The sequence below is a fragment of the Zootoca vivipara genome, chromosome 5 (assembly GCF_965207765.1).
Source record: "Zootoca vivipara chromosome 5, rZooViv2.hap1.1, whole genome shotgun sequence".
Lineage (NCBI taxonomy): Eukaryota > Metazoa > Chordata > Lepidosauria > Squamata > Lacertidae > Zootoca > Zootoca vivipara.
Window position 1 is genome coordinate 40,883,618 of NC_142588.1, and position 13,256 is coordinate 40,896,873.

At 39.4% G+C, this 13,256-nt stretch overlaps 1 protein-coding gene across 1 annotated transcript; it reads right to left on the minus strand.

Annotated features, from left to right (window-relative positions):
• Positions 1-638: 638 nt before the first annotated feature.
• BCCIP (BRCA2 and CDKN1A interacting protein) lies at positions 639-13,249 on the minus strand. Its single transcript, XM_035138630.3, has 7 exons — positions 13,081-13,249; positions 11,173-11,247; positions 9,512-9,592; positions 7,665-7,760; positions 4,136-4,323; positions 2,563-2,737; positions 639-1,030 (listed from the first exon to the last, which is right to left on the minus strand). The coding sequence occupies exons 1-7, from the start codon at positions 13,225-13,227 to the stop codon at positions 860-862; spliced, it is 933 nt and encodes a 310-aa protein (XP_034994521.1). The 5' UTR covers positions 13,228-13,249; the 3' UTR covers positions 639-859.
• Positions 13,250-13,256: the final 7 nt, after the last annotated feature.

Here is a 13,256-nt window from a genome sequence, read left to right on the forward strand (position 1 = left end):
AACTACTACCACTCCGAGGACAAATGGAACATATTAATTTGTAAAGAAACTGTATAATCTTGTATGTACACTTTACCTAGAATATATAATTTAGAACCAATTCCAGATTCCAGCTATGCAGCTCTATATTTAATGCATCAAAATGTTCCTGCCTGTAAGCATTTGCTGCATGAGTCATAAAACAGTCATAGAAAATATTGAAAAATTGTCATCTTAAAAAAAAAATACCCTCACTTGTTTATTCTGTTTCTTAACAGATTTGTGGAGCTGGCACCTCAATACTATTTTAGTAATCTGCCTGCCAGTGAGAGCAAGGCTATTCTGCAGGAAGAAATCAATCATTTATCACCCATTTCAACAACAGGCAAGGAAGAAAAAACAAACAGCAAAGATAAAGAATATAAAAAATATCCTGAAACACCTGCCGAACAGCGATGCATTATTCAATAAGTTTGCTATCCCAAACTGTGTTGAAGTATATAACCTCTATGTACAATATATTCCCAACACCAGCTTTTATGTGACATGAGAAATGATTTTAAAACATAACAAAATCGCAGGAGCTTTTTGTTATTATCTTTGGCAACATGGAAACAACCTACAGTTAGTTAGAAAAGTGTTCAACAATTATTAAATGATTACAGTTTTAAGGGTGTTTTTTATTGCACTTGTAATCACTGATGTTTCAAAACGACAATTCTCTGCCAATAAGAACAAGTTGTGTAGGTGATGTATTTTATGAGAAAATAAAGTGATCCTGAAATAATGCAGAATTGGTATGGAAAATTTCTAGACACCACTGTAAAGTCAAATAACTTTTACAGGGTGACTTCACAAAACCATTAGCTCAGAGAGTGGCTCAGACAGAAAGATATTCTTTGAGTTTATCCATGATGCCATTCATCCTGTCAGCAGGGATTACCATCACAGTTCGTAAAGGTTTCATGGGTACATCTTCAAAAGACCATCTGCCTCCCAAACACGAGTCACTTTCCTCTTCTACTGAGTAACTGAACTTCAGAAGTGATTTCTAAAACAAAATAAACAAACTCGTTAAAAGCATTTGAATTGCCATATTTCTGCTGCCTTTTAAAAAAGAAATAAGAATACGTATATAACTTACACTGTCTACAAAGAAAGGCCAAGTAAAGTAATTTTAATAAGACACAGTGGTAACCGAAGATTCGATGTCCTGTTACAGAACTTGGTATGCAATGTTTCATAAACTTGCATACCAAGTTTAGACTTGCTTAAATGCTTCTAAATAGTATGCAGAGATAAATGCTGAAAAAGGTCACTGCACACCCTAGAGGAGACTTTGGAAACATATCATGAACCAGTAGGCTGAACCAAGGGGGAAAAGCATCATGTTAAGATGTAGCCTTGGACAATTCTTTATTTTTCAGATAATTCCCATATTCTGTTTTAAAAGCACATGGTATGCCTACCTGATCATGCAAATAAATAGGATGTATGTAAATTACAGTATATTATTTTTCATGATGTCACTCAATTTTAAAGTATTCTAAACCACATTTGAGTTTTCAGAAAGTATTTGGCAAGGACTGGTACAATGTCATGAGAAGCTTAAAAACATGAGAAATCAATATATAAACGTGCAGTTGTGGTAGCAACCCCTGAAAACTGGAACATACATAGGAAACTGCATCTTCAAATCGCTCTACAAGCAGGACTAATTTTTTTAATAAAAAAAATCAGGCATTGCAATTGTCTTTCTTTTACATAAAAGTCTGCCTTTCCATTTACATCACGCTCAAAGCAGTTTACAGCAATGTACAATATGGTCATTAACTTATTATGTCTGGTCTGCTTGAATATAACTGCAGTGCTAAGATAGGCTAATCTGGGATATGCCTGGAAAAGAGAGTATATTTGTATAAACAACTATTGAACGTGTGTACAAATGCTTTCGGGGCTAAAAGAATATTATCTGAAATCTGGCAGATCATCAGGCAATTAATGAAATACACTACTCCCAAGTCAAGTGGGGCACTGCATGCAAACAATGAGGAAGTTTAAAAGGGCAGGGAGAGGATTGGTCAGGGAAGCATTAACCCCCCCCAAAAAAAGCAAGCCCACCAGCTGCCACCCCTCAAATCAACACAGGCAAGATTTGCACACAAAAATATCCCTGACAGCAGATCGCAGCACCCAAGCTATACCTCTACTAGCCAGACACAAGTCCTCGTGACTAGGGTTGGCAAAACCAAATTCATTCCCCATTCAGCCCAAAGGACAGCATCAATGCAGGCCATTCCCAGCAAAGCTGCTGCTGTAGTAGTGGTGGTGGTGGCAATTGAACCTGGAACTGACTCCAATAAGGATGCATGAACTGGGGTGCAAGAGCAATGGAGATCTTTCGTCTTTGTTTTCCCTGCCCCTTTTCCACCACTGTGGGCATTATCTATGCTGAACAATTTGCCTTGACCACGTTCAATAGCTGCTACATGCTAGAAAGAAAAACAGCCTCAAATCTTTTAGGTTCCCTGGTATACATCAAAATACACCCCAAAAAACTGAGCAACAACAACGAAGTCTCACCTCATAAAAGAATTCTTCCTCAGCATTTGAAAACATCAGTTCTTCTTTCTGGTGGTTGCTGCTTCCCTTTTTTCTGACATTACTCTTCTTATTAGTAAAAGTCTTGCTAATTAGAAGATAGAAGTAGCATTTTCCACAAGGTTTGTTTGTTTTTTGAGCTTCAATTAGTTCTTTCCTAGAAATAGACACATATTTACACCAAAAAATTCTTCATGCTTCATTCAAACAGTGCTTTCTCATGTGCCAACACAATCCTCAGAAGTGCATAAACACTGTTCCACCATCCCTCAAGAGGTGAGTGAAAACATTCTGAGCAACAAATGCTCCTGCTGTTGTTAGACTATAAAAGGAAACTTTAGGATTATGCATCTTTTTCTCCCTCATCTTCTTCACACTGCCTCTCTTCATCTCACTCCACAGCAAAAAAGCTGCTTCGTTGAAACTGAATGAAAAATGGAAGAGACTTTTCCTTCATGAGCCCTGCAGACCTATGGTCCCCCAGGAGAATTCATAATCTGCTTAGGGGAACAATTGTGAAATGAAATATTTCTGTTCCACTCTCTTTTTACATGTAAGGGCATTAAGGAAAATCACCTAATGTTCCAGAAGCAAAGCTGGTGGTTACTGGGCAAAACACTGGCCTAGTTCACCCAACATCCTAAGTCAAATTCTGGCTTAGCTAGACCACAAACGGCTGGAGAGGAGTTTGCAGCAACTCTACTAAGCAAGGTTTGATTTAGTATATGGCCCAAACTGTGGTGAAGCTCTCTCTACATGAACCAAAGCTGTGGGCACTTCCAATTCTATAAACCATAGCTTATTGGACCAGGAATAAGCAATGTGTCTGTACTACACTCCTTGCTCCCAGTTTTTGTGAATCTTTAATATTCCTTATATCCAGTGTTCTGTGATGTCTGAATCAGGAAACTGATGTAACAACAACAAACAAACAAGGACATGAAACTGGGGGGAAAGAGCAAATTATTCTGTTGCCAGAACTATTTAAAATCCTTAACTAAAGATTCTTCTCTGAATTCTTGGCATCAGCTTTGCTAAAACTGCTTACTGATCTCTGGTTATGCATCTCACATATAAGCCTAAATTCTTAAAATAAATATGCAGTGTTTAGTCAGAAGTTCAGAAATTTAAACAATTTTCTGTAACCAATCTGCCATTTCAGAGCTAGGAATAGAAACCACAACTAATAAAAGATTAATGGTTAGAATGTAGCTGTTTTTAGTGAGTGTTCTCCAAGCGACAGCACAACTCTCAAAACTATTCACAGAACACATTTGTCTGGATCCAATATATTGCTGAGTAATTCTAAGTGGCTTTTTTCATCCCTTACAAAGTGTTTTTACGTATGAGTAAAACTCACCTATACACAATATGTGAAATATTGAATGTTTGCACCAAAGGCCACTTTAAGAGATCAATACTAAAAATGTTGGTTTCTGCTTCTCGGGGGACCTTTTTCTTCCCACTCTACACATTTCCATTTAAATAAGATTTCAGAGGTCATCTGAGGATTAAAAAAAATTCTGTTCAAAAATGATTTTGGAAAAGCTCTTACTGCAGTTGCTGGTGCATGGGCAGAGCGATCTGGGGAGGTACATTAATGAATCTTTCACTTAGTAGGAAGCCCACAGGCTTGGTGGTGTCACTTAGGAGTTTATCCAGCTGTTCAACCATACTCTGCTCACAGTTCTTCTCACACTGGCTTAAAACCAGCTCTTTAATTTGTTCAGCACATTCGGTACCCTAGGAATCAAAGGATAGATTTTCTTTGCATTACAGAATAATTATTTACATAAGGCAACTTGAAAAGAGAGCTTCTGGGCATTGTTTTACAGGACTGTGGGAAATTTCTTGCTGTGACTTTTAATGATTTGTAGGAATTTCTTTTTAGATTATTTAATCAATGCTCAAACGAATGCATGTAGGGGAGTTTTAATTCTGAAAGGATGACAAAAACGGTAACCAAGCATTAGCATTCCACTATTGCTTAGGGCCACAGAGCCAGCCACATGACTAAAAGAATACCGGTACTTTAAATATATATATTAAGTACTCAGCATAAATGGCCTAATAAAGCAAATGAAAGTGATAAATCAATGCATTAAAACATTGGGTTATAATTTTTTTCAAGCAATGCAAACAACAGGAAACTACAACTGGATCCTACTGAGTTTTTAAATGTTTATTGAGTAACACCATTCTAGTACCAACATAATCTTTCCTTACAGAAATAATCTTCAATTAAACAGTTATTTCCACAGCTCTTAAGTATGACTGCACTCATCCAGAGAGAGACTGAACAGATATTAGGTGATAACCATGTTAAATCCATTTATTTCAGTGAATTTATTCCAAGTACAACTTAGTTTGCTACTGCCTACTAGCACCATTGGTGACGTTCTAAAACAGTGTAATGGCTCATGGAGGTCTTATTGCAAAGCCAAATTAAAGTCAACCACTGGGATTATTTTTGTCGATTTTGCACTTTTATTCTTTTCACTTTTGCTATTTGCATATGTTCCACTTCGTTAGATTAATATACAGTACATATTTACACCCCTGCAAACTAACATCCTTCAAAGGGTTCTTAAAGTTGCATAAATTATTGTGTGTGTGTGTGTGTGTGTGTGTGTGTGTGTGTATGCATTAAAAAATCATTTCAATATTTAAATAACCTGGAAAGTCACACAGCCAGACACATGAAGTGTCACGTCAAACTGATCCCTCCAAAAGTTTTCATCTGCTATTTCAACAGACACCTAGACTCTCTTCATTCTTTTCATTCATGCAGGAAGAGAGCACAGAAGGTGAAATAATGTTTCCATAATTTTCATACCAGAAAAATTACTCACTTTCCTTAACATTACTACAAATGGTATTAGGGGTCATTGACAGTACCCCCACAAGTTTTAAAACCTGTTTGCTTTATACAAAACTTACTAACTTGGTAACCGCAACCTCAACTTCATTTGCACATTTTTGCAAGTAACGTACACCTTCACTTCAGCAGATGGCTAGACTTAATGGCAACTCTTAATTAAGAAGCTTTGGATGATCACATTTCTCTGTTTACAGAAAGATCTTTGCAAAATGTGTTGTTGAGGGTTGCTGCAAAACTTCCAGGACGCAATGTCACTGGCCTCCTTCAAATAATCAAAAGATGTGGCGATAGGCTTTAATGTTGAATTATTTATGTGAAGGACGCTTGCCCACTACACACGACCTGTGAAATATTCTTCAAGCCACTCTCATGTTGCTTTGTGCTGTATGAGAATGTTATAATTAATGAGCAATTAGTGCTGTTCAGAAGAAGACGTCCAGCAAGGCAATATATGCCATCCAAACCCACAAAATATGGCATAAAATTATGGCTGCTTTGTCTTAGCAGCTCAAAACATAGATGGTGGTTGAAAAATTAACACATTTATAGCCTTCTAGGTAGAATATAGCAACTGATAATTTCACTATAGAAAACCTGGCTCCTATCAACAAATAGAAGAAAAAGAAACGAGCCTTAAATTTCCCCAGAGTTCCTGGCTCATGAATCCAAAAGTGTCAACAGCAGTGTTTTTGTTTTTTCAAGAAGATCTGACACTTGTAAATTATGTATCAAAGGAAGAAAGGAAAATTATTATTATTTTGTCAATGTATAACAGTGCAACAATTTCAGACCAGAATTCCCTGCCTGAGATCGGTCTTTATTATATTTATTGGTTTATTAAATGAAACCAAAGGTAGTGTTGACATCTGTGACCACATGCAAATGTATGATCAAATGGTAGCAAATGGTGGTTTTTCCAATCTAGCAGACACTGCCTACCCTAAGTTCAACAACCCATACTGGCACCAGCACTCCAGGACCCAAGTCTACAATTTATCAAACAGTGAGTTGAGTTTTGATACACAGAGCCAGCTTGCCTGGAACTTTAAGAAAAGCAGCCTCAGAACTTTTGGCAACAAGAGAAGGCAAAAGTGTCATGTCTGCAATCAAAATGACAACAGAAATTACAGCAATTATTTGTTTTAGTTGAACCATTTTACCTATCCAATTCATGCAGCTGTGAAATGTGGTGATTGTGCACAGTGTGCTTGAGAATTATGTACAGCAGACCCACAACTTACACATGATTTACTAATGCAATTCCAATTTTGTGTGGGTGGTGGGAAAATAAATTAATTAATGGAGAGCCGGTGGGGGGGGGCAGTTGAAAGGGGCTGTTTAAGATCTTGCGAGGTCTTGTAAAGAGCCCATGAGATCTTGCATGACGTTCCTAGAGCCCAGCAAAACAAGGCACTTTCCACGTCAGGCTTTCTAGTGAAGAAAGCGTTTAAAAGTCCTCCACCTTGCTTACCAGACTCTGGGAACATCGCACAAGGCTCTGTAAGGCTACCATGAGATCTCTTGGGTGCCTCCTACAACCTTCCAGAAGCCTTGCACAACCTTCCCACAGCCCAGTAAGGTAAGGCTAGTCACATGTGGGCTGTTCTGGGGATCTTCCTGCCTTTGCACAAGTTTACCTTTGTGCACAAACGCCTGGAACGTAACCAGTATGTTGCAGGCCTATTGTACTATGGTTGCAAGTTCTGAGATATATTATTGTTACAGATTAATTCAAAGCTTATGATTATTGGACCTTTATACTTGTGGAACAGTTTTAATTATAAACAGACCTTTATACTTGTGGAACACCTATATGTATGCTAATTACAAATCATGTTTAAAAAAATGTGGCCACAATTAGATCCCACATCCCACCTGTGTAGGTTTTTGTACTTAATATTGTGGGCTATTGTTGACCCCAATGAATTGTATGCAACTATACTGAACAAGAAATGTTCTCAATGAAGGCTTCCTCCACTCCCTTTTCTTGGAAAGGGTGTGATGTTTAATCATTTCCAGCAGATGTTTCTATTTGTATTGATTGTGTTCACTCTGATGCCAGACAGAAAGAAAACATGACTATATGAAATAATAAAGGGAACAGGATGGATAACACTGAAGTGCTAAATATTCAAATTTAGTTGTATTTTTAGTAAGACAGGCAGATTATCATCATAGTTAAATACAAAGTAGTATTACTGACCTTCCTTTCAGTTAAGTTAAGCAGGCTTATGAAGCCAAAAACCTCATCAGGATCATCTTCATCATCATCATCACTTTCCTCTAAAAGTTCTGCTTGCTATTAAACAGAAAACAAAGGAGAAAATAAAACCAAATGCATGTTCTCTATTAAGTCTTTCTGCAAGCATCATAGTCAACTAACAGTCAAGAAGAGAATGTCAATATACAGGTGAAACTTGGAAAATTAGAATATCATCAAAAATTTATTTAAGTAATGCAACTTAAAAGGTGAAACCAATATATGAGATAGATGCATGACATGCAAAGCAAGATGTCAAGCCTTTATTTGTTGTAATTGTAATTATTTGTCATTAGGCGGGTCAATTATAAATGAAATGTAATTAATGAAATGTAATAGCGATGTTTATTTTTGTATTATTGTAACTATTTGTTTTATTACTGTGGAATTTCCAAAAGAAAGCATTTGTAAAAATTAAAAGAAAAATTAAAAATAATAAGTTGCATTACTGAAATAAACACACTTTTCAACAATATTCTAATTTTCCGAGTTTCACCTGTATATAAGGAAAAAAACCTATTAAACAAAGCAGCTTACTTCAGAGTAGGCATATGTAGAATTGGACTGCATGTTGTCCTTGTAGCACATTTTTGAGAGAACAAATTTTAATAAATAACTTTTCTATTAGAACCGTGCCATTCTATCCACCTCAACACTGTGAACTATTTGCTTCATAGTTCCAACAGCTAGATAAATGTCTATCTGAAATGATAAAACTGCGTCTAGATTCTTTAACTATCAAGGATCAGAGACTTGCAATCATACCAGAATCTTGCTAGAATTTCCCAGCTGATCACTGACATTCCAGCTATTCTGTATTCCATCCCATACAGTAGCACAAGCAGACAAGCAGAGCAGTGGGCCACCTTCTCAGAATAAGTGGACACGGAAACATAAACCAAAGGTCACTGAGAGTAAAAACTGCTGGCAACTCAGTTCCCAGGGTGAAATGTCCCAATCTAAGTCCATTGATTTTATGAATGTTTCAGAGACTTGGCAGCAGTATTATAGACATGCTGTTCTCTTGTGCCACAACTTCTGGTTTTGTTTTGTTTGTTTTTTGTGACGGTATACCAGGGAAAAATGGAAACTAGCATAACCGGCAGTGTTGTAAGTAACATATGCAGTACATTTTTCTGTGAATGTTGCAAGCACTTATTGGGCATGACCAACAACAAATAACAACTACTCCATGCCCAAAGTGTGGCCAGAATAAGTATTTCCAAAAGTTCATATTTTCAGTATTAAAAGTAAGGGTGCAATCTGTAGGGTAGGCTCTGCTCTGGGTCCCTTCAATGGTGGAGGTATGACCAGTAGCCCATTAAAAATATAAGTGCAAGAATAATTTTTCTTTCTGTAATGCCATGCATTCAAATTCTTTTGTTTTTATTTTGCCAAGATTAGTTGCTGTTTGTGGTCTACTGCAACTTATACAGGATGAGGACAGGCAGGTATAATTAGGGGAAAGGTGCAAACTAGCTTTTTGCCCCATAGAGATATGTGTTTTTATCCCTTACTTTTGTTTATGAGCAATCATTATGCTCCTAGTGCTGGATCAAAAGTACTGCTAACATAGCAGTAAGCAGAAAGTCCATTTTGTTGCTTTCTTAAATAATTGTTGATACATATTATTTACTCCTGGACCATGTGTGCTGTAGACAGATGCCCTAATGAAGCATGTATGTTTCAGCCCCAAATGTCATATTAACCAAGGATCAATATATCTTGTTAACCATCAACAGATTTATTCCGTAAAATGTCGTAAATTAAGATGGGTTTAGATCTCTTACCTTAATAACGCTCCCAATGTGATTTTGTTGTATCAATATATCAGTCAGATCAGCTGTACTAACAGGAGCCTTTAGAAACAGCTGGAAGGGAAAGAGTGGTGCAGGGTTTTTAGTAGGAAAACACTTTCTGGATCACTTATTAAGATTCATATTGCTTTGCGGACACAGATTTGCCGCCAGAACTTTTAGTGTTCTATCCCTAAAAGCTAGAAACAGCCAAAGACTGAATTTCCATGAAAACTAACATTTTAGGACCAAAACGAATTGATTTTATTTAGTACAATTCGTTTAGGTTCACCTTATTTAGGCATCTGATCCTACACACACTTACCTGGGAATAAGTAGCATTTGAATCAACAGGACTTACTTCTGAGCAGTCATATAGGATTGTGTTGTAAACCCCTCTTCTCAGTGAGTGTATTCAGATTATTTTCCTGTTCGTGTATTTTCAATGCCACTGTAAGGGTGATGTTGCGGCTACTCTTGAGTAACAACGTCTGAGTCTGCTCTGTCTTTAAAGGTTTTACTGTGCATAGTATTTACAGTGCAAAGATGGTAAAGAACATGACTTCTCAGTCACTCGCAGAATCCGGGAGTGGATGCCTCCTGTTACGCGTCCAGTATAAGAGCTTGGGAACCCCAAAACGGCGCCCCCCAACCTTACGTTTTGGCACACGCCTTAAATCAGGTGACGGAAGCGGCTGCCTGCTCCCCTCCACCTGTTGGTCAGGGCGGTGCAAGGGCTCTCCTACATCGCTGAGCCTTAACTGCTCCATCCCGCTAACTTCCTCATTTCCCCCACCTGACCCGCTGCTGCTGCTCTCACTGGTCGAGGTGCTGGTGTGGAGGATGGGCGGAGGCTCCCTGTACTGAGGTCCCCTGACAGCCACAATGTAACTTTTTATACCAGCTTCACTAACCTTGTGCTCTCCACGTTATAGGTTACAACGCCAGTCAATTTGAGCCACAATGGCTAACAATCAGGGATTATGAGGACTTTATTCCAAAGCATCCAGAAGATACCAGGTTAGAGAAGACTAGTCCTGCTATCATATGAATTTATTGTATCAGAATTGTGGCATGATCTTCAGTTCTGAAGTGGGTGGCGGTTGAAATCAATTTAGGAATCAGAAAAAATGAAGTTTCCAGCTATACAGTGAGGTTCAAACTTGTTAGCATCTGTCTGTCACGAGACACAATGGAGTGCATGTTAAAGGCATTTTTGAACCCCATGCTTGGAATTCTCCATGCAATAGCAGGGTCCCTGATCTGAACCACTTCCACCTGCTCACAAACAAGCAGAGCAGCTTCAAGGGCAAATAGAGGAGTGTGTGAGAAAAGAGTTAACCCCCTCCTTCAGCACCCCCCCCCGGCTAGTTTTATAAAATAAAGATGTCGGAATCCTGAGCATGGAATTCAAACATGCTTTTAAGATAAACATTCAGTTTGACCCTGGGATACAGATACTGCAAACAATTAGAGTGTGAAGATGCTTCAGAATGCAACAGAACAGCCTTTGTGAGTTCTGCAATAGTTTGGGGACTCTTGAACTCGAGTCAGTTATACTAATTGGCATTATTTATTCATGGCATTTGTGTTCTTTCTCTTCATTCCATTTTCACATAAAAAGCTACAAATGTCACAAGATGAAACATACATACCTGTTGCAGTAATTTTTTTATTCCATTCTTATCATTATCAGATATTGAATGAGCTTCAAATTCAATATTTACTTCCTGTAAATAAGCACAAAAGACAATCACACAGGTGTTTGCAATGAAATATTGAACTCAAAAGAAGTTAAGAGGGCGACATGGGGAACGGGACACATCCAATCCTAGAAGTACTCAAGATTTACCTGATACAGATGCTTACCATGTACAAGTGGCAATCTGTAGTATCTATTACATTACTCTAAATGAGGTGTGGGGAGGGTGGACAATGATCAGTGACATCCCCTCTCTTTGTGCAACAAACTGTCTCATTTATTTATTTTTAAAGCCATTTTTAAAGGCTACATCATCACAAAGTAACACTAGAAATGTGTATACAGTGGAACCTCGGTTTATGAACACCTCGGTTTATGAATTTTCAGTTTATGAACGGCGCGGACCCATCTGGAACGGATTAATTCACTTTCCATTACTTTCAATGGGAAAGTTCGCTTCAGTTTATGAACGCTTCAGTTTATGAACAGACTTCCGGAACCAATTACACCCATGCTTCAGTTTATGAACGCTTCAGTTTAAGTACTCCGCGGACCCGTCTGGAATGGATTAATCCACTTTCCATTACTTTCAATGGGAAAGTTCGCTTCAGTTTATGAACGCTTCAGTTTAAGTACTCCGCGAACAGATTAATCCACTTTCCATTACTTTCAATGGGAAAGTTCGCTTCAGTTTATGAACGCTTCAGTTTATGAACAGACTTCCGGAACCAATTGTGTTCATAAACCGAGGTACCACTGTAATTTACATTTAGCACGCTCCTCTGAACACACAGATACTGTATCTATGGACTCAGTTAAAGGCAGCATTGAAAAGTTTTTCAAGGCCAACTCAAATGTCTGTAATAAAGGGACAAGGCATATGTCAACTGAAACAGAGTTCCAGTTTTGGGGCCACCATGGAGAAGATTCTGTCTGTTTTTTAAGGTAACCGAACCGTTCTTACTGGCAGGCACTCAAAGAGAGCCCCTGAAGCAGATCCCCCTACTTCTGCTGTCCCATGAAAGAAAGAGCGCAACAGTGTCAGTGTGCTAGTTGCACTACACTCAAGACAAGAGTGACCTGCTAGGCCTACTTCAGACTTTGTGCTGGCGTTAATATGTCCCAAAGCAATCGGAAGTTTCTTGTCCCAACAGGCTTTTCAGAATCGACTGCTTTTCATTAAGGGGCTGGTGGTGCCATGCTGTTCTTATTGCAATTATTTAAACAGATTTTATACAGGCGTACTGTACAGCATATCATTGCTTTCTTCCTACGCTTTTAGTGGTTCTTGTTTTTATCTGGAGGCTGCCTGGATTCCCATCCACGAAAAAAGTGGTGTATTTTTTTTAAAAAAGTAATCGTCATCACCATCTGTCAACTGGAGAAAAGTTGCTTTAACTACACCAACCTATTCTTCCACTCTTAGTGGCAAAAGCTGACCTGCACTTTCAGCTGGTAACCTACCACATACTTAGAGAACCGCCAATCTCAATCTCCCTCTCTCTGAAGTTACTTCATACGGTTTTAGGATGAGCCCTGGCCCTTCACCCTTGCCTCTACAACAGGGACGAGGAACCTTTGGTTTCCACCCACCTCGACGGATGAGGCAGGTGGGGGCTATAAAGAGCCCCACAGACAGGTCGGAGGGTCGCCGGTGGTCGTCCCACCCCCCACCGCTGGAGGTGGGGACCGTTGCGAGAGGGCCGCGGAAGAAACACCGCCGCCGCCGTGGGCCCCAACCGACGACCCTGAGGCGCAGAGGGGCCCTCGCGGCGGCAGCTGCTATTCCCAAAGCCACGGCGGCGCTGCCTCCTGAGAGGGGCGGTGGCGGGAGAAGAACGAACCCCGGCCGCTCTTTTACCTGGTTAAGCTCTTCGTCGTCGTCGTCACTGTCTTCCTCGCTGCCCGGCTCCTCCGAGGAGTCGTCCTCCGTGTCGCCGCCGCCGCCATCCTCCTCTCGGCACTCGGGCGGCCCTGCCGCTCGCCTCCGCTTAGCCTGAGCGGCCATGCTGCCGAGCTTCCCCCCCCCCCTTTGTG

Excerpts from the sequence above, each read along its gene's own strand:
- BCCIP (XM_035138630.3), bottom strand. The coding sequence starts at position 13,227 with ATGGCCGCTCAGGCTAAGCGGAGGCGAGCGGCAGGGCCGCCCGAGTGC. Across the intron at positions 9,593-11,172 it reads TAAAAAAATTACTGCAACAG|CTGTTTCTAAAGGCTCCTGT; the intron begins GTATGTATGTTT and ends TTTCCCTTCCAG. Across the intron at positions 1,031-2,562 it reads AGGAAGAATTCTTTTATGAG|AAATCACTTCTGAAGTTCAG; the intron begins GTGAGACTTCGT and ends ATTTTGTTTTAG.